The sequence below is a fragment of the Oryctolagus cuniculus genome, chromosome 15 (assembly GCF_964237555.1).
Source record: "Oryctolagus cuniculus chromosome 15, mOryCun1.1, whole genome shotgun sequence".
NCBI classification, from domain to species: Eukaryota; Metazoa; Chordata; class Mammalia; order Lagomorpha; family Leporidae; genus Oryctolagus; species Oryctolagus cuniculus.
The window spans coordinates 8,258,659-8,278,477 of NC_091446.1; the positions used below are offsets into that span (position 1 = coordinate 8,258,659).

At 54.0% G+C, this 19,819-nt stretch overlaps 1 protein-coding gene and 1 long non-coding RNA gene across 2 annotated transcripts in view; both read right to left on the minus strand.

Annotated features, from left to right (window-relative positions):
• Positions 1-1,842: 1,842 nt before the first annotated feature.
• LOC100352879 (scavenger receptor cysteine-rich domain-containing protein DMBT1) overlaps positions 1,843-19,819 on the minus strand; it is a 65,103-nt gene continuing 47,126 nt past the window's right edge. Inside the window, exons 31-35 of the mRNA XM_070058320.1 lie at positions 10,475-10,876; positions 8,686-8,721; positions 8,105-8,280; positions 6,083-6,465; positions 1,843-2,292 (exon numbers count right to left, since the gene is read on the minus strand). Coding sequence (XP_069914421.1) covers positions 2,001-2,292; positions 6,083-6,465; positions 8,105-8,280; positions 8,686-8,721; positions 10,475-10,876 — 1,289 coding nt within the window. The 3' untranslated portion in view covers positions 1,843-2,000. The remainder of the gene's footprint in view (positions 2,293-6,082; positions 6,466-8,104; positions 8,281-8,685; positions 8,722-10,474; positions 10,877-19,819) is intronic.
• LOC138843216 (uncharacterized) lies at positions 12,658-15,562 on the minus strand. Its single transcript, XR_011382751.1, has 3 exons — positions 15,074-15,562; positions 13,952-13,990; positions 12,658-12,667 (listed from the first exon to the last, which is right to left on the minus strand). It is a non-coding gene; the product is annotated as an uncharacterized lncRNA (long non-coding RNA).

The window sequence follows — 19,819 nt, forward strand, 5'->3', positions numbered from 1 at the left end:
AGCAGGCCTTCGGCAGAGTTCGGGCCGTGCGGTGGTCCCCGAAATCTAGGCCTTTAACTGAATTCAGGCTGCGTCTGGTCCCCAACAGTGTTTTCCAATGTCAGGCTTGTCCTTGGTCAGTGCCTTTTGAAGCACAGGACATGGCTGTGGCCCCTGTGCCAGTGTCCCTGAGACCCCTCCAGACGGCCCCAGGAGAGGGCCACTTCCCGCCCCCGCTCCTCGAACCCCTCCAGGGGAAGTGATCTGGAAGCGCGTGTGGACTCTTCTTTATTACAGTGTCCGTCCATTCACACGCGGAACTTATTAAAGGCAGTAAAATGCTGGACTCTGCAAGGGGTCAGCCGCCACTTCCTCAATGCAGCTGCATAGCTACAGCTCATCAGCAGGATTTTGAGAGTGGACTCCAGCCGCCCACGACAACTACTTGGAAAAGCTCTATTACAAATCCGAAGCATTTGCATGTGACAGACGCCTGATGGTAAAATCCCCGTTTCATGTGACCGGAGACGAAGCTGTTGGGGACAAACAACTCACTTTGATTAAGGAACCCATTTCATCTACTTGCCCAGCAGTCGCATTGTGTGGGTTCCTACGAGGAGTAGGGAACCTGCACCGTGTTGTGCCGAGGCAGCTGCTGATGACGGGCGTGTTCATATAAAGCCGAGAGGCCACGCCTCTCCCAGGGCCGTCCGTCAGATTTTCATCGCTCAGGGTCAACTCCCAGCCCCACGCTGCCTTCTCCCCGCGGCACTGGCCAATCCTGCCATTGCACATGTCCATGCCCTTTCCCAAGGATGGGAACAAGGCCCTAGAGGTGGGAACTCAGTGCTTCTGGGTCCTTCTGTTCTGGCAAAAGCGAAACCACACACCTGACCCCACTCAAGTCTCTCTTCACAGACAGCTTGGAGGGTGGCCAGCCTAGCGCAGGTCTCTTGCGGCCACATGAACCGTGGCAGCCCAGAGAGCAGATACACCTGGGTCTAGTGAGTGTTTCCACCTCGCGCACCTGCGCGCTGTAGCCCAAACTCAGCAAAGCCGGGATCCCATTCATTCCCTGGGAAACGAAGCAGTCAAAGGTTGTTTTGATAAAAAACGACAATTTAATTCAAATGACCCATTGTAGAGGTAAAAAAATGTAATGTGTTCCTGACAGATGCTCAGCTTATCGCTTTTGCAAGACCCTTGACACGATCTGAAAGTAAATTTGCACCTTCCATCAAGGGGAGAGAAACAGATCTGCTCACCAGCGGCTGAACACTGAGTCAAATTTTACAAACAACCTCTGCACTGGCAGTGCGGTACAGAGCGATAGCCCCGCTTTCACGACATTTTGTACACTTTAAGACTTTTATGATGTTCTGGACAGTGAAGAATTAGAAAAATCAACATTTTTAGCCTATAAAGAAACTGCCTTAGGCCGGCGCCGCGGCTCACTAGGCTAATCCTCCGCCTTGCGGCGCCGGCACACCGGGTTCTAGTCCCGGTCGGGGCGCCGGATTCTGTCCCGGTTGCCCCTCTTCCAGGCCAGCCCTCTGCTGTGGCCCGGGAGTGCAGTGGAGGATGGCCCAGGTGCTTGGGCCCTGCACCCCATGGGAGACCAGGAAAAGCACCTGGCTCCTGGCTCCTGCCATCGGATCAGCGCGGTGCGCCGGCCGCAGCGCGCCGGCCGCGGCGGCCATTGGAGGGTGAACCAACGGCAAAGGAAGACCTTTCTCTCTGTCTCTCTCTCTCACCGTCCACTCTGCCTGTCAAAAAAATAAAAAAAATAAAAATAAAAAAAAAATAAAAAAAAAATAAAAAAAAAAAAAAGAAACTGCCTTAGAAGTTTAGCAATCAGGGAAGCTTTATTTAGTAAAAGTCAGACAAGCAATCCTCGCCAGCGGTTCTCGCACCGGTCTCCACACGGGTAGCTTCTGCTTCATGAAATGTGACATTACAGTAGGTAGGGAAATAGACTTTGCTTCTTAATTTCTAAGAGATTCTTGGGAAAACTGGAGAATTCAAACACGGGGCTTCCTCGGACCAGCTGCTTTGGGGATCTCCAGCGGCCCCACCTGCTGGAACCGCTCAGTCTGTGCTTCCTTGAGCCCCGCGGAGCCAGCTTCTCTCCTGCTCCGCCCCACACAGCCCCGGGAGCAACGAGAGGCGGGGTCCCCCACTCGACACACGGCAACCTTACACTGTAGATAGACCACATCATAGCTGTCGAGAAAACTGAAGGCATTGAACTTGAACTGGGCCACGTTCTTCTGGCGGGAGGGAAGGCTGCTGTAGGTATTGTCTCTGACGCACCTGATGGGAAGAAAAATCCAAGGCCAAAACCATTAATGGAAAGCATGATGGGAACACACTCCGACCCAGTCCTTCGAATTCCAAATGGAGTTCTTCCCACAACCCACCTTTTCTTTTTGTGTGTTTAAAAGATTTATTTTTTTATTTGCAAGGCAGAGTTACAGAGAGAGAGAGAGAGACAGACAGACAGACACACACACACACAGAGACAGAGAAAGAGAGAGGGAGAGAGGGATTTTCTATCTGCTGGCTTACTCCCCAGATGCCCCACTGGCTGGGTCCAGGTAGCCCAGAACTCCATCCGGGTCTCCCATATGGGTGTAGGGGCCCAAGGACCTGGGCCGTCCCCTCCATCACCCTCCAAGGTGCATTAACAGGGAGCTGCACAGGAAGTGGAACAGCCAGGATTTGAACCAGGGCCCATATGGGATGCCGGCGTCACAGGTGATGGCCAAACCACCGCACTACAATGTGCTCCCTGCCCCCTTTCTTTTAAAGAATGTTTGTAACACTACTATGAGAAAATCACTAGTCTTGGCCAGAAACAGTAGGAAGTTACATGACAAACACCACCCCCCACACACACGCAGTTAAATTCTAGCTAGAACCCTTGCTCTCAGAAGACCTAATCTATTTTCTCAAAAGGAGATGTTAAAAGTGGCGACTGTACTATTTTTAAGTGAACTCAGATGATTTAAAACTGTATATTGTAAACCCTGGACAACCACCAACAAAGTTAAGGAAAGAAACATAAACTATGCACGGAGAGATGACACAGCATCATATAAAAGGCTCAATTAAAACCAGAGAAGGCAACCAAAGGTGGGATGGGGTGGGGCGGGGAGAAGAATAAACAAAACAAACAGAGAGGAGTTACCAAGTGGTAGAGCCCAAACCAACTATGGCAGTGATTGCTTAAATGTGAATGGTCGAATGTAACCATTTAAAGACAGATTAGACTAAAAAACTGTAACATCCAACTATATATTGTCTACAAAAATTTTTTTAAAGACACCTAAATTAAAAGTAAAGGGGTAGAGGGGCCAGTGCTGTGGCACAGGAGGTTAAAGTCCCAGCCTGTGGCACTGACATCCCATATGGGCACTGGTTTGAGTTCCAGCTGCTCCTCTTCCGATCCAGCTCTCTGCTGTGGCCTGAAAAGCAGTAGAAGATGGCTCAAGTCCTTGGGCCCCTGCACCCTCATGGGAGACCTGGAAGAAGCACCTGGCTCCTGGCTTCGGATCAGCTCAGCTCTGGTCATTGTGGTATTTTGGGGAGTGAACCAGTGGAATGGAAGACCTTTCTCTCTCTCTGGCTCTACCTCTCTCTGTAACTCTGTCTTTCAAATAAATAAAATAAACCCTTGAAAAATGATAGTAACTGTGGAATTAAAAAATAAATAATTTTTTTTTAAAAAGTAAAGGGGTAGAAAAAGACACACTGTGCTAATACTAATTAAAAGAAACTGAGAGTCCTGTATTAACCTAAGATAAAGTTCACTGCCATCATCATCAGGAGTAAAGCAGGACATCAGACAACTAGGAAGCAGCCAATCCTCCAAGAAGCCACAGCAATCCTTAACCCATGTGCACCGAACAAGAGAGCCTCAAAATACACGAGCCAAAACTGGGAGAACTGCAATGGAAATCAGAAAGTTCAATGTTACACTTTAATATCTCTGTATTAATAACTGACAGAACCAGCAGGAAGACAATCAGCAAGGATACGGAAGTCCTAAAGCTTAGCATGAGTCCAGTCATCCCAGCTGACGCTTACACAACACTACCTACCGACGGCAGAGTGCACATTCTTCCAAGTCCCCACGGAGCACTCACAACGACAGATCGCAGGGGGGGCCACAGTGTGAACTCAACACAGGAGAAAGAGTAGAGGTCACACTCAGCACGCTCTCAGATCCCAGTGGAATCACACGAGAAAGCAACGGCATAAAGATGGCTGTAAAATGCCCAGACTTGGACACTAAGCAGCAGACTTTCAAAAAAAGAAAAAAGAAAAAAAAAAAAAACAGCCTGTGGGTCAAGGAGGAAGTCCCAAGAGAAATTTGAAAATGTTTTGAAGTAAGTGAAAACAAATACACCGATTAAGAAAGCTTGTAAGGCCGGCGCTGCGGCTCACTAGGCTAATCCTCCACCTAGCGGCGCCGGATTCTGTCCTGGTTGCCCCTCTTCCAGGCCAGCTCTCTGCTGTGGCCAGGGAGTGCAGTGGAGGATGGCCCAAGTGCTTGGGCCCTGCACCCCATGGGAGACCAGGAGAAGCACCTGGCTCCTGCCATCGGATCAGTGCGGTGCGCCGGCCGCAGCGCACCAGCCGCGGCGGCCATTGGAGGGTGAACCAACGGCAAAGGAAGACCTTTCTCTCTGTTTCTCTCTCTCACTGTCCACTCTGCCTGTCAAAAAAAAAAAAAAAATGCTTGTGAGATGCAGCTAAAGCTGTGCCTACAGGGAAATTTCTAGCATTAAATGCATGTATTAGAAAAGAAGAAGAACCTAAAATAAATGATATCAGCTTCAAGAAAGAAGAGTAAGTTAAACCCAAAGCAAGAAGCATTGGTAATTAACTTCTGGCACCAGAGTTTCCTGCTTTGGTGTATCTGAGAGGAGAGAGCTGGTTTGCAGCCACTCTGTGCACCTGCACCTCTCAGGCCGGGGCTCACTGCGCAGGGCGCTGTGTCCTGCCCTGCCCCAGCCTTGGGAAGTGGCGACCACGTGCCTCTCACGAGCTTTAGACCACGTGGCTCTCACAGCTCTACAGCTGCCACTGAGTAACGTGGGGGTTTTGCTGTGTTGGAATTTGTGGCAATCGCTCATCCGTTAAGTGTTTTGCCACTGTTAAGGGACAAGGGAGCCGTAAAGGCAAGCAACTTGCTAAAGTTCTAACCTGGCAAAACGTTTGGTTAACCAAAGTGACTCAGGTGGGTGGGTAGCTAGGGAGCTGCAAGGAGCTAAGGACTTGCCAACACCCGAGCTGCGTGGACTGCCCAAGTCTCAACTCTGTGCTGATTCAACACGACTGGAGGCAGAACACCCCTCCCTTCACACAGCAAAGTCTCGCTTTCCACACGGCACCAGAGGCCGACTTCTTCCTGGAGACCACACTGGTGGCCCCAGCCCCAAACCCGACCTCCTTGGAGTCTGCAATCAGGCCCTGCCCCTTATCCTATAAAACCAACCCTCCCAGTCTGGGTGGGGCAATTCTCTCTCTTAAGGTCGCCCGCTCTCCTCTCTGAGTGTGGACTCTCCCTCTGCCTTTCCACGACTCCTGCTTCTCTGCTCCCCTCTCTCTCTGTTTCCTGGTTGTATCCTCCCCGCAGGCAGACAAGAACCCAGACTAAGTCTAGAGGGTGCCTGTGCTCACCACTGAATGCAATCAACGTAAATCTTAGAAGTGCAAGTATCGCCAAGAGCTTCACTTGGGACAGCCCATAGCCCATGAGGGCAGGCCTGGAGAGCGTGTGCCGGGAGTCAGCAGTTGGACGCACTAGAAGGGAAGGGAGGAGGTGTGGACATGAAAGGCTGGGTGGGAGAGCAGAGTCCAGGGCAGCCAGGCCCTGCCCAGGACTCCTGGGATCAAGGGAGGTTGCCCAGGCTACAATTATTTGTCTCCAACAGGCACCAGAGGGAGGGTAAGGGCCCCGACTCTGCTCCTGGGGCATGACAAGGACCCCAGTGCACAACGTTTTGATTCAGGACCGCCCAGCAAGAAGCCGCAGGTGCCCTAAGGGAATGGCACGTGAATATGACAGCCCCAGGGGGCCTTCCATTTTCCTTACCCCTGTCGGATCAAATCGTACTTGACGGTTTCAAAATCATGGGGATCAGGAGAAGCCACACAGGTATCCACGAAGAGTCTCAGGCTGGGGTCCTGGCTGTGGAGGGTGGCCTGCAGGAAGACCTCCTCCCTCTGGCTGGCGTAGTGCGGTGCCAAGCCCCGCCCAGGCTGGGATGCCGGTGACTGGAGGAAGGATATGGACACATCGTAGTGGGCACTGCCCAGGGGGGTGTCTGCCCCGTGAGTGATTCCATCTGCAGACGAAATGTCCACCCTGCAGGTGAACTTCAGCTGGGGGACCTTGTGCCGCACGATGACTCGGCCAGGGTGGCCATGTTTCCGGCCCCTGATGGAGTTGGAGTAGCTGAGGGAGCCGCGGTGTTCCTGTGAGGATGGGAGGAGAGCTGGTGACCGGCCCTGGCTTTCCCCATGCAGCCTGGTGCCACCTTGCCCGCCCGCTAGAGGGCGGGAGCCCTGGTCGGTCCTCTGTGGTACGTAGCACTGGGGGTGCATGCAGGACAGCCCGTGCCCCCCCTCCTGCCGGGAGGGCTCAGCTGTGCCGTGCTGAGCTGGGGCAGCTTGGAGCTCCCTCTCTGCTCCTCCTCAGAGCCCCTTCCTTCAGGCACACACGTTCCTCCCCCCACCCAACTATCTCATCTCCTCCCTGCCCCGGTCCCAGGCCACTTCTGGCTCCTTCAAACCCAGCAGGACCTGCAGGGGCTCTGGGTGCTGTGGGCGTCGGGGTGGGGCCTCGGCTCCTCACCTCCTTGTCTCATACCCATATGGGTGCCCAGAGGCTCAGCTTGCCCTGGGTACTTCCTGAAGGAAGCCTCAGTGTGCGAGGCTCAGATTCCGGAAGATTCTGACCTCTGAACCCTCCAAGGACTGACTGCCCCAGGGGCTCTGATTCTGTCTCCATGTGGGTCCTCCTCGTTCTGCCCTCTCTCTGGCCCCGCTGGGGAACTGTAACACTGTCTATACTTGCGCTTCTGCCATAAAGAGTTTACTTACTTTTGCCTCTAAGAACCAATAGCCAGCTCCCCTCTCCCTTGCTCCCTGAGAACACACAGCCTAGAATGAAAGCCGAACTCCTCGATGCTGGTCCCAGCCTCCTCTAATCCGACCTTGGCCTCCCCAGCCTGGGCCTTGAGTCTCCTCCTTGGGCCTCTGCCCCCAGGCCTGCTGCCCCCTCGAGGCCTCCATTCTCAAGACCCCCTGAGCAAAGGGCATCCCTCCAGCCCTCCTCCCGGGCTGCTCCAGCTCCACATCCAGCCCTGGCTCTGTAGCCGCCCACCCCAAGTCACCCACCCCTCCCCTATCTTGTGTGCTTAACCCTGTCCATGTAGAAAGGACTCCCATCCACGTATGTGTTCGGTGCCTGTCTCTCTTGATAAGTGAGCATGACGTCTTGCTTCGGAACATGTTGCATTGTTAAACATACTGAGAAAAAAGATTTCACCGCTATATACTCTTCCTACAATTTGGTATACTTGCTTCCCTAATTTCAATGCCATTATTTCATGAAATAACAAGTGGTTAAAGAAAATTAAGTGGAGACATGTATTTCATTGCTCATAAATGTCCTAGAGATCTGCTTTTTAGGCTGTGGACTGTAGCCGGCTGCCTGGCTAGAAACCAGTAGCCAGGTCAGAAGTTCTGTCTGTCTTCCCTAAGATCCAGCATTGTGGTTCGCACGTAGCAGGTGTGCCATTATGCAACAGAGAGGTATGTTCTGAAAACTGCTTTTGCTTGGGAGGTCAGAGAGCATTAGCAACCCCTTGAGACCCCTGTGTATCCATCACACACTAGCAGTCAAGTTCAAGGTGTACCCTAAACTCCCCAAAGCAAAGAACGTTTCAGACCAATCAGTGAGCTGCTCTAGGTATCACCAAACTCAGGGAGTCATGGCTGGTACCTTTGCTCTCTCCCTGCACAGGTTTTTAAGGGGTGGTTGAATTTTCCAGGACTCTCTCCTTGTCCTCCGCCGACAGAAAGGGACCACACCACCCCGCCAGCTTTGTACCTGGCGGACGGTGCCACAGCGGCCATAGGGAATGCTGAAGATGAGGTAGTGCCCGGTGACTCGGGGGCGGCACAGCTCATCATTCACGCGCATGTCCCAGGAGGAGTAGCCCAGCCTCCGGAGGTAGCCTCGGTCAATGACAGCTTGGAAGAGGTGAGGGAAGCAGGAGAGCCGAGCTGCAGGAGGGGAAGATGGGGAATCCGTGCACAGGATGTGAGCTCTGGAGGTCAGACTTACGCCCTCCTCCCCCGTTTAGTAAAAGGCTTTGAGGTCACATGATACCCTTGGGGACCCTACGCACGGCACAGAGTTCAGAGCCTCGTCCAAGGGCTTCAAGGACGGCTCGTTTCCCACATTGAGAACACATGAGCCTTTGCTCACATAGAGAAAGTGGAAAGGGGGGGGGGAGCCTGGGCACAAAGGGGCTTCCTCTTCACCCTCCTAAAGCCCGCCCAGCCACAGGAGCAGAGAGAGCTCTGTGGAAACAGGCCGGTGCCCTCAAAGCCTCCCCACTTGGCTGCTCCCTGAGCTTTCCCTCCCAGGAGCCTCAGACCCTGCTGGGGGGGGGGGGGAGACGTTACCATTGTCCTCGGGCACGACAGAGTCAGCCACACCTGCTGAGAGAAGACGACAGCCAGATGTCAATTGTGTTGCGTCATGGGAGACAGTGATGAGCCGTGCGGGCTGCAGTGCAGGTAACTGGGCTCCCGCAACTGAGCTGATGAAGCTGGGGTTCACAGGCACCGGGATATTCCAGGGCATGCAAAGAAACACGGGCCCAGGGCCTCCTCTCATTGGATTCCGGCACACGCGCAACAATATTGTGAATACAGAAATCACGCACATCAAGATTCGTGGGTGCAAGAGAAGAGCAAACACATGGCTTTGGAGGCCGTCCACACCACCACAAGTGTGAGTTCTGGCTGGCCAGTGCGCCTGTCCATGCTCGTGGCACGGGGGAGCTCACAGGGACAGGTGCGGCTTGCAGCTACCCGAGAATGCTCCAGCTCAGAAGCAAGGCCGGGGGCCGGGGGCCGGTGCTGCGGCAGAGTAGCCTAAGCCTTTGCCTGTGGCACCGGCATCAAATATGGGCACTGGTCTGTGTCCCGGCTACTTCGCTTTCCATACAGCTCTCTGCTATGACCTGGAAAAGCAGCAGAAGATGGCCCAAGACACTCCTGGCTCCTGGCTTCAGCTGGGCTCAGCTCTGGCCCTTGCAGCCACTTGGGGAGTGAATCAGCGGATGGGAGACGTCCCTCTGTCTTTCCCTCTCTCTGTCTGTAATGCTGCCTCTCAAATAAATAAATAAATATTAAAAAAAAAAAAAAAGAAGCAAGGCCAGGTGCACCCAGGACCAAGGCCCACTCTGGGACACATGACCAGCCTGATTCACTCAGTCCTTCAGACACCCTGGGCCCCAACCACTTCCGGTTGGATGGGAACCCTCCCGGTGTGTCAATCAAGAGTGGACAGTGGACTGTCATTCAGATGGAGTGCCCCAGCAACACCGGGAATGGCTGGCACTGCAGACACAACAAAAATGAGTGACAGGAAGGCACGGAGCCCATGCCCCAGAGCGGACCCCTGCTCCTTGACTCTGGGTTGGGGGTCACGGGACCCCGACAGCCTTGCTAGCTGGGCCCCATGTCTTTGCAAAGCAAGGCAACACCAAGATAAAGGAAAAATCACTGGCAACCAGGCTGGGACGGACCTGCAAGAGGCACAGAACAGAACAGACAAGGTGAGGCCAGATTGGCTCACCGACTCTTGGAATTTCACAACTCCTTGAGATCCACGTGGGTCACTTTAGGGTACATTTAGGACAAATACAAGACAGTATCACCCCATATGGAAGGCACTCAACTGCCTATGGAGGTCAGAATGCCAAGACACGTGTCAGGTGATACTAAAACACACTCGAGGCAAGGTGTAGGCCAAGTCTTGGATGATAGACAGGGGAACCTGGGACTTCGGGGGCGGGGCGAGAGGCACGCTCTCTGACTTTTGCCGGTGTTGGCAGCACGTCTCTCTGCCGCAGCCCTCCACGGGGACTGCACAAACGTGGTCTGGCTGACCAGAGTTCTACGTCCTTCGTCATTTCATTGGGTTCTCAGGCCTTCCCTTGCCCTCATAATCTTTTAGCCAGAGTCCAGCACAAACGCTGCGTAAACTGGAATTGGACAAAACTAATAAACTCCCAAGCCTGGGTCATGAATACCGTTAGCAGGCTTCCGGAACCAGCAGGGCTTCGTTATTCCAGGATCTGGAGCCTTGGCCACCCCTGCCAGTCCTCAGGGTGGTCAACGTTTGCTGGGCGGGGAGACCCCCCACCCCCCAGCGCGCGTGAGGACAGCGCGGGGAGCCGGGTACCTGCGCACACCACGCCCGCGTCCTCGTCGTGCCGGCAGTTGTGCCTCGCCCAGCCGGCGTGTGCGCAGCGCCCCAGCGCGTCCTCGGTGCCCGCGCAGCGCACGTCGTCCAGCAGAATGGGCCCAGTGCCCGGGCCGAAGCGGGCGCGGCCCGGGGCGGCCAGCGCGCGGCCGCAGCGCAGCAGGCGGCACACGACGCGCGCGTCCCTGATGCTCCAGTGGTCGTCGCACACCGTGCCCCAGGCGCCCTGGTGCTGCACCTCCAGCCGGCCCTCGCAGCGGCTGCGCCCGCCCGCCAGGCGCAGGGCTGGGTCTGCGGGGGCGAGAGGCGCAGTCAGCGGGGAGGGGGCTTGGACGCGGCCGTCGGACTTGCACGGGGGCCACCTGCCATTGCAGTGGAGAACTACGCGGCGAGGGCCCGATTCTGGCGCTGTCGTGCCCTAAGCCTCTGGCACGCAAAGGAAAGCCCAAATGACCCACGGCCCTCAAGGAACGGCCATTCGAAGCCGCTCCTAATTTTCCAAAAATACCCAAGGAATTAATTTTTAAACACAAATATACAGCCCGAGAGAAACCAAGAAATAGGCAAAAATCAGACATACAGAAACTTGTGGGAAGTGCACGCCGTGAGGCTATCACGGAGCGATCCGTGCAACGCGCTCCCCGCAGGAGAAAGCCCAGCTCAGCCGCCAAGGCGGTTTGCAGCAGATGAGCACACCCTGGTTCCGTTTCTGTGCGGTTTTGTGTGATCCACAGAGACGGAGAACAGCGGGGTTGGTGTGGGGAGGCGGGAGAAACCCCAGGGGCCTTTGTGGGTTAGGGAGACAGATCAGACGTGCCTATCCTGACAGTGGTGCCAACACAGCCGCACGCTACGGAAAACTCGAAGGTGTGAGCATTTAATGTATGCAAATTAGACTCCAAAGAAGGTTATCTAAAAAGTGAAAAACCAGCAGACGGTTTTTCTGCAGTCAGGGGGCTGCAGTGGCTGCGTCTCCCGGTCCTCTGCTCTGCTGGGCTCACGGAGGAGGCTTGGTGAGCGCAGTGGCCCCGGCTGGCAGCAGCCGCGCTGCCGGCGCTGTCCTCTGATGCCGGGGGCAAGGCAGCCATGCTGGTGTGAGCGCCGGATTCCTGCTGAGTGAGGCGGATTTGGGGATTTGGACCTACAAACTGTGTGTCTGCACGTACACGCCTACAAGGGCACAGCATTTTTCTGTAAGGAGTGGGAAAGGGAAATGAGACAGAAAGGATTCTAACAGCATCATTGTAAAGTCATCATCATTTCGGTGGTTAGAAACAAGAAGAAGTTACCAAGTAGAGGGATCATTTCTTCATCCACTGAAATTGTAACTGTGAATAAGAAAACAGAAGCTTTAAAAACTCGAACCATCCAAGCCACACGTTTGTATTCAAAGACGAAGAATTTCTCTGCTTTCAGACACCATTACTTTAATTTTCAACTTTGGTTTGGGGGTATAAACACTGTCCATTGAGTTTGATTTACTTGGCATGAAAATGTAACAAGTCATGTTATATCCTACATATTCTCCAAGTGGTCAGAAAGGAAGCTTTATAAATATGTTTTTGAGGGGCCGGTGCCATGGCACCCTAGGTTAAACCTCCACCTGCGGTGCCGGCATCCCATATAAGCGCCGGTTCTAGTCCCGGCTGCTCCACTTCCAGTCCAGCTCTCTGCTGTGGCCCGGGGAAGCAGTGGAAGATGGCCCAAGTCCTTGGGCCCCTGCACCTGCATGGGAGACCAGGAAGAAGCACCTGGCTCCTGGCTTCGGATCGGTGCAGCTCTGGCTGTTACAGCCATTTGGGGAGTGAGCCAACAGAAGGAAGACCTTTCTCTCTGTCTCTCTCTCTCTCTCTCTCATTGTCTGTAACTCTACCTCTCAAATAAATACATAAAATCCTAAAAAATGTATGTTTTTGAAAGGAAGACCATTCTTACAGGGACTGAAAATGACGCAAAGAAAATCAAGTCAGATTCCTCAGAAACATTTTATGTAAGAGAAGATCATGTATGAGAGTCATAATTTCATATTAAAATATACAGAGGGAAACCATGTAGGAAAATTAACAGTGGACTTTATAATAGAATATGGTAATGTAAATTTTGGAACTCTAGCAAAAGGTGTATGAACCTTACCAGGTAACGGTATCACTTTGGTTGACATTGGATCTGTGACTGCCAAAAAAAAAAAAAAAAAGTCTAGTGAAAAGAAAGCCTTAGAATTTGGCTTCATTGAGAAGTTTATGACAACAAGCCTGCTTCATGAGTGGCACGCAGTGGAAATCCAACCTGCTCATTTGTCTTGTGGCTGCACACACTCAGTCGTGCAATGGTCCATGAGAAGCTGGCATCTCTAATCCCCAGGACAGCTGGGCCAGCTAAGTGCTCTCACTGCTCTGGCGACGAGGAGCAGAGAGGTGGACAACGGGCCAGGTCACCCACAGTCCCAACCCTTGAGGGGCATGTGGTATGGGAGCTGCATTTGCTGGGCTCAATGCGCTGAGTAGGGAGACAGGGGAAGGTACCGGCCACCACACCTGTCCTCACACTCCGAGGGCCACCTCGGCAGAAACAGGAAGTGGCTCTGGCTGTCCATAAAGGAAGTAAAATATGAGTGCCTCCCAATTTGTGTAAAAAGCAAACTAGTTGCCATCAGTCAAGTGTACAAGAAAGGCTGGAGCCAGTGAGAGCTGGAGCAGGAACTACTGACAACAGAGAAGCCACAGTGCAGGCAGGGAAGGAAGGAAAACGAGGCGGGAGAGCGCGGGGAGGAAGGAGAGCCATCCTGAGACAGGAAGGACAAGAAAGCACTGAACGCTGGCTGCACTGAGTTCCACCCCGGCGCGTCTGTGACGCAGCCAGAGCTCTGTGACTCAGGATGTCGACGGTGCAGGGACCTGGGGTCGTGGCGGGGTCTCAGCAAGGCCTGGGAGCAGAAAGGACCTCGGATGGATCCCGGGAGGCCTGGCGCCGCCTCACTCCGGTCTCCGGCTTTCCTCAGGTCTATCTGTTCTGGGGGGAGGCTCAGCACCTCCGTCCTCCCCTACGGCGGGCGGCGTCGGCATCACCCAGCAGCTGCCGGTGATGCCGGGTTCGCTCCAGCTGGAGCCGCTGAGCCTGCGTTTTAATGGGAGCCTCTGCTGTGCAGGCCTCCCTGGTCCGCGGGAGCTGCGCACGCACGTTAGCATCGAGCAGTGTGGTTTCAGCTTCCCTAAGTCCCCCGGGGCTCACGCGGACGGCTGCTTTGTCCTGCTCAGCCTGGCCCAGCACCTGCCTCCGCTGAGCTCAGTGCGTAACCGGGGTCCTCCGGGGAGCTGCCTGCCTCCTGACCTCTCCTTTCTTTCCCCCGACCTCACCTGCAGGAACAGTGAGGGTTTCGCCCGCCCAGGTGTGCAAAGTCTCGCTGGGCGGGGGGGTTCTCAGCCTCCCACCGGGCTCTGCAGGGAGCAGACAGCCTACCTGGAGACGAAGGTGTCCCGTCTGCCGAGAGAGCTGCCCCTGCAAGGGAGAATGTTCAGTTTGACTGACAGGGTGGTGGAAAACAAGAGAACTGGCAGGACTAACAACCTGGTTCTCGCGTGCGAGTCGGGCTGGGCTGGCTGGGCGTTAGTGTCACCCGGAACACCAGAGTCAGCCGAGGTGCGGATGCCCAGCCCAGCCTCTCCGGGGCACATCCGATCAGGACCAGCACATTGGGCAGGCATCGTGCCACTTGCGATGCTGGCATCCCACCGCAGAGTGCGGGCTTGAGGCCTGCTGCTCTGCCTTCCATCCAGTGCCCTGCTAAGGTGCCTGGGAAAGCAGAAGATGCCCAGGTACTTGGGCTCCTGCCTCCTACGTGGGAGACCAGCACGAAGTTCTGAGCTCCTGGCTCTCTGGCCTGGTCCAGTTCCAGCTATATATATACAGGTGGGCTCAATGCGCGGAGTAGGGAGGCAGGGGAAGGCACCGGCCACCAGGCCACCACACCTGTCCTCACACCCCGAGAGCCACTGCAGCAGAAACAGGAAGTGGCTTTGGCTGTCCATAAAGGAAGTAAAATGTGAGTGCCTCCCAATTTGTGTAAAAAGCAACCTAGTTAATATATATATATATATTTAAACTAGATTGAAAGATTTATTCATTTATGTATATATAAAGATTTATTCATTTATTTGAAAGGCAGAGAGCTACAGAGAGGCAGAGGCAGAGAGAGTGAGAGAAGTCTTCCATCTGCTGCTTCATTTCCCAAATGACCGCAATGGCTAGAACTGCACCAATCCGAAGCCAGGAGCCAGGAGCTTCTTCCAAGTTTCCCACATGGGTGCAGGCACCCAAGGACTTGGGCCATCTTCTGCTTTCCCAGGCCATAGCAGAGAGCTGGATCGGAAGTGGAGCAGCTGGGACTAGAACTGGTGCCCATATGGGATGCCGGCACTGCAGGCAGCAGCTTTACCCACTATGCCACAGCACTGGCTCCCCCCAAGCCATACTGAGACTTATGCCACAGACAAAATATTCAGTATATGTGTTCATTTGCCAAACAGGAGGAAGAAAAGTTGATCATGTTTAATTAAGAATGTGACGGGCAGAAAACGTTACCGGAGGACAGGTGCACTTCTGCCGGGGTTGAAGGTACCTCTGCATAAACAAAGAGAAAAGGACTCAGACGTGGGAGGAAGGCTGCGCAGTGCGGCTCGGACAGCATCTCCCGAGCAGAACACAGTGGAGGAGCAATCGTCTCGTTAACGGAAGCAGCGTGAGAGACGGCCATTCTGTGCAGTGGACACCTGCATCCGCATCTGGGTCACTGGGTTCGAGCCCTTGTCCGTACTTCCAGTTCTCGCTTCCTCTGATGGGCACCCTGGGAAGCGGCAGGTGAAGCCCTTGGGTCCCTGCCAGCCCCGTGGGGCACCCAAAGGGAGTGCCTGGTTTTCCAGCTTCGGCCTGGCCTGGTCCTCCTGGCTTCTGTGGGCATTTGAGGAGTGAACCAGTATGTGGCAGACCTATGTCTCTTTCTGTGTCCCCCTCTCGCCGCCTTTCAAATAGGCAAACAAATAAATAAAAACTAAACAAAAAGCAGGAGTAAGACTTTACCGGATGGAGAGGTCACTTCTGCTGAGGTTGACAAGATGTCTATAGATAAGGGGGGAGGAAAAGGGTGGGGGGAGAGAGAGAGAGACTTAAATACAGCAGAGGCAACCCACAGGTTTACATTTTTACTGCAGCTACATTGGAGACAGAGCTTTCAAGAAACGGCCTCATCGGATAAATGGATGAAGAAGAGGCACTTAGTGGGACCCTGGTGTGGCGGCTGCACTGGCTGCACTGGTTGCACTGGTTACTGAAGCTGCAGGCAGACCCGGCAGGGCAGAGTGAGACAGTCCCGTCAGACCCCCTCGTGGTGGCACAGATCTGTGTGCCGGGCTGGGCTTGTCCCTGCTCTCCAGACACAGGCTGCGGCAGGACCCCGCCAGACCCTCCCCTGCCTCCCAGCCACCCCCACTCTTCTCACAGAGATCACTGTGTGGAGGCCACAGCCATGGGCCACATCTGTCATTGGGGTGGAGCTGATCTCACAGTCCCTGAATGGGGCCTTGCTTTCCTGGCCTTCCTCCTCCTGCGTAGCAGGTGGGAGGCAGGGGCCCAGCAGAGGGTCAGCTCTGCAGGCGGGGACTCCCCCTAGGTGGGCTGAGGGTGGCGAGGGTGGCAGGCCTGTTTGTGGCACTAAGCGTTGCCCTCCATGCCACCTTTCTCAGCAGTAAGGACCTGCTGTCCGGTGCCGACTCTGCTGTTTTGTATTTCATTTGCTTCCCTCCACATTCTGTTTGTAACATCATTGAACCTGGAGTCCCACCAGGCACTCCTTGGACAATTCCGACCAGCAGCCTGAGAGTGAGCTACTAGCCATCCTGGCCAGCTGGGTCCTCGCTCCTTGGCACAGAGCTGACCTGTGGCCACCCTTACTGAATGCCAGCTGAGTGTTCTGGGTATGTGGCAGAGCCATAGTCTGATGGCTCCCTGTTCTGGCAACACCACTGAGTCGTTGGTCACCAGGAGAGACTCCAGCTATAGACTCCAATAGGAGATTACCCCAGACCCTCCACCAGTCCAGTAGGTAATTTAACTAGCTCAATGAATTCCCCTTGGCTCAGGCATTTAACTGGGCTCCCCAGAATTCACTCACTATCAGGGCATCCAGAGATCGCCCTCATGACTGAGGTCAACATAGACATATTTTAAAAACCCAAGAATTTACTAAAAAATCAAGAATGTCACCAGCACATGACAGTTGGTTAAGGAATTCACCAGAAAACCAAATAGAAGTTTTTATAGCGAGCAGGACAGCTAAATTACCTGCTGGAGTAGTTGCAGCGATATTCAGAGGTCCTGGAAATAAGGAGAAGGACTTGATCAAAACCCAGCAAAGGGCCGGCGCCGCGGCTCACTAGGCTAATCCTCCACCTAGCGGCGCCGGCACACCGGGTTCTAGTCCCGGTTGGGGCACCGGATTCTGTCCCGGTTGCCCCTCTTCCAGGCCAGCCCTCTGCTGTGGCCAGGGAGTGCAGTGGAGGATGGCCCAGGTGCTTGGGCCCTGCACCCCATGGGAGACCAGGAAAAGCACCTGGCTCCTGGCTCCTGCCATCGGATCAGCGCGGTGCGCCGGCCGCAGCGCGCTGGCAGCGGCGGCCATTGGAGGGTGAACCAACGGCAAAGGAAGACCTTTCTCTCTGTCTCTCTCTCTCACTGTCCACTCTGCCTGTCAAAAAAAAAAAAAAAAAAAAAAAAAAAAAAAAAAAAAACTCAGCAAAGGGAAAGTGAACCTTGCTGCACAGTTAACTTGTCTTCTTCTCTTGGCCCTTGAAGCGTACAAAGTATGGCCTTCATTTCTTTCACTAACAAAACCGCGATTGCCTGACCCCCTGTGCCAGGCTCTGGGCTGGCCTCTGAGTGAAGCTGTCAACACAGTTACATATTCTTCCTGCCGTCAGCGACAGGCGAAAGACAGAGGCTTCAATGCAAAACTGCTGTGGTGGCCGGTGCTATGGAGGAGCCCGCAGGATGGTGTGAGAGCCCAGCGGGAGGTGTCCCCTCTGTCCCGCCGCCACCTGTGCCTGGTCCAGCGTCTGGCTTGGACAAAGACGGTGATGAGCTGACACCACACTGCCCTAGGCTGGTCCCGGTCTCGGCCCGGGGGTGGGACAGAGGCACTTCTACACCTGCGCACTAGGCACAGAGGGCATCACCTGGTGGAGGAGTCACTTTTTCCACGGTGGAAGGCGTGCCTGCACGTGGAACACGTCCTGGTCCTGGTCAGGACGCTGGATGCGTTTTCTGATTTCTTACAACTCTGCCTTTACCAGGCTTTGTTGTTGGAAAAATGCTAGTGATGAGGCTATTTGTTTCCCGTCCTCCAGATTTAAAGTTTAAGTAATGAAATTGAAATTAAAAGCATATGCGCTGTCATACTATAAATGGAATCATTCCAGAAATGAAATATACTTCGCTGTCCTTTTAAACAGAGGATATTGATCAGATTTTTTTTTAAAAAAATACTTATTTGAAAGGCACAGTTACAGAGGCAGAGGGAGACAGGAACAGAGGACCAGGGCTGGGCTAGGCCAGAGCCAGGAGCCTGGAATTCCACCCCTGTCTCCCACATGGGTGCAGGTGCCGAAGTACTTGGGCCCTCCCCCACGGCCCTCCCAGGGGCATTGGCAGGGAACTGGATTGGAAGTGGGGCAGCCGGGACTCAAACCGGAGCTCACACTGGGATGCTGGTGTTGCAGGTGGTGGCCACAACGCCCGCCCAGATATTGATCAGGTTTTCATCTGTACGATTCAGACTCGTTAGGAAGAATCTCGTCATTGTTCAGAGATGTCATATAAAGGGTCTCGAAGGATGCGGGGGTGAGTGGGTGCTTTGGCCTCGCGTTGCTACATTTAGAACGTCCGGGAGCCTGCATGGTCCACCAGGGTAGGCTGCTCTGTGATGCTGGCATCCCATATGGGTGCCGGTTAGAGTCCCAGCGGCTCCGTTTCCAGTCTAGCTCCCTGTTAATGCACTTGGGAAGGCCCTGCCTGGGCCCCTGGCACCTATGTGGGAGCCCCGGGTGGGTCTTCATCTCTCTCTCTCCTAGTACACGGTCAGTGGGAAGCCCAGACAGCCAACTGTTAGGTGTGTGTAGAAGCTCAGAACAGCAGGCCCTGAGCACCAGACTCCGGGTGCTCCACACTTCTCCCGAGCTGGAATGGTGGGGTCTTCATCCGGCTACAGAGGCCCTTGCTGTCTGTTTCTGGGTCCTCGTCTACTTTCCAAGGGATTGACTTAGCGCGATGACTCCTAGACCAGTTGGGGGCATCACTGCTTATCTGGTCAGAATTTGAGCAGAGCAGTACTCTTAGTGCAAGGAACAAATCACTGGGAGCTTGTTACCAGCTGTAAGAGCCAAGTCGGTGTCTGCAATTGAGGCAGAGCCTGTGAAACAAGCAAAGGTAAGGAAATACTGTGATTAAACACTATCCCCAAGTTCATCAGCACAGACTTTTCAAAAATAATTTACACATTACCCCCACGACTGTGTTCATATTTGATTATGCTCTGTCCCTATTTGATGTTTCTATTCTCTGTGTCATTGAGCCAAGGGAAATAAATGTTTAGGAAGGCGGTGCATGGGCTGGGGCCCAGCAGGTCTGGGTTCTGTCCCTGCTGTTTGTGTAACAGAGCAGTGGCCGTAGACAAGTCTCCATGTGTCTCTGGGCTTTAGCTGCTGTGTCTGAGGGCGGCTGCCCCACAGCCTGGTAGCACATGCAGCACCTTGGCAGAAAGACAGACTCAGGAGGCACTGCCCGGAACCCGCCGTTTAACAAGATCTCCAGGCACGTTGCGTGGGCATTAACCTCTGAGGAGCACCAAGCATGCAAATGGAGCTACCTGCGGGCCTGGACATGCATGGCGCAGGTCAGGAGCAAACAGGAGAGCTTGTGCCCGTGTCAGGCGGGCAGCTTCTTCCTTCTTAGTCCCGGCAATCGGTGCCCTGCTCGTAGCAACTCAGGCTACCATTAACCATTCTCAGATGTTTTAATCGAAGCTGGACATCTATATGCTGTGTGAAATCTCCTATTTTTAAAATTTGGGATTAAAAATCATGTGGACAGTGTAGGAAAAACTGGGTTGTCTGAAACCACACTCATGGGTGAGACAGAGCTGGCCCAGGGGCCGCCCCCTTTGTGACTTCAGATCTGAGCAGTCTCTAAGGTTTCTTCCAATTCTTGGAGAAGGGCTACACTGTGCTGCTGCCGTTTCTAACTTGTCCTTTCAGAGGCAACCATGAGAAGAGACGTACA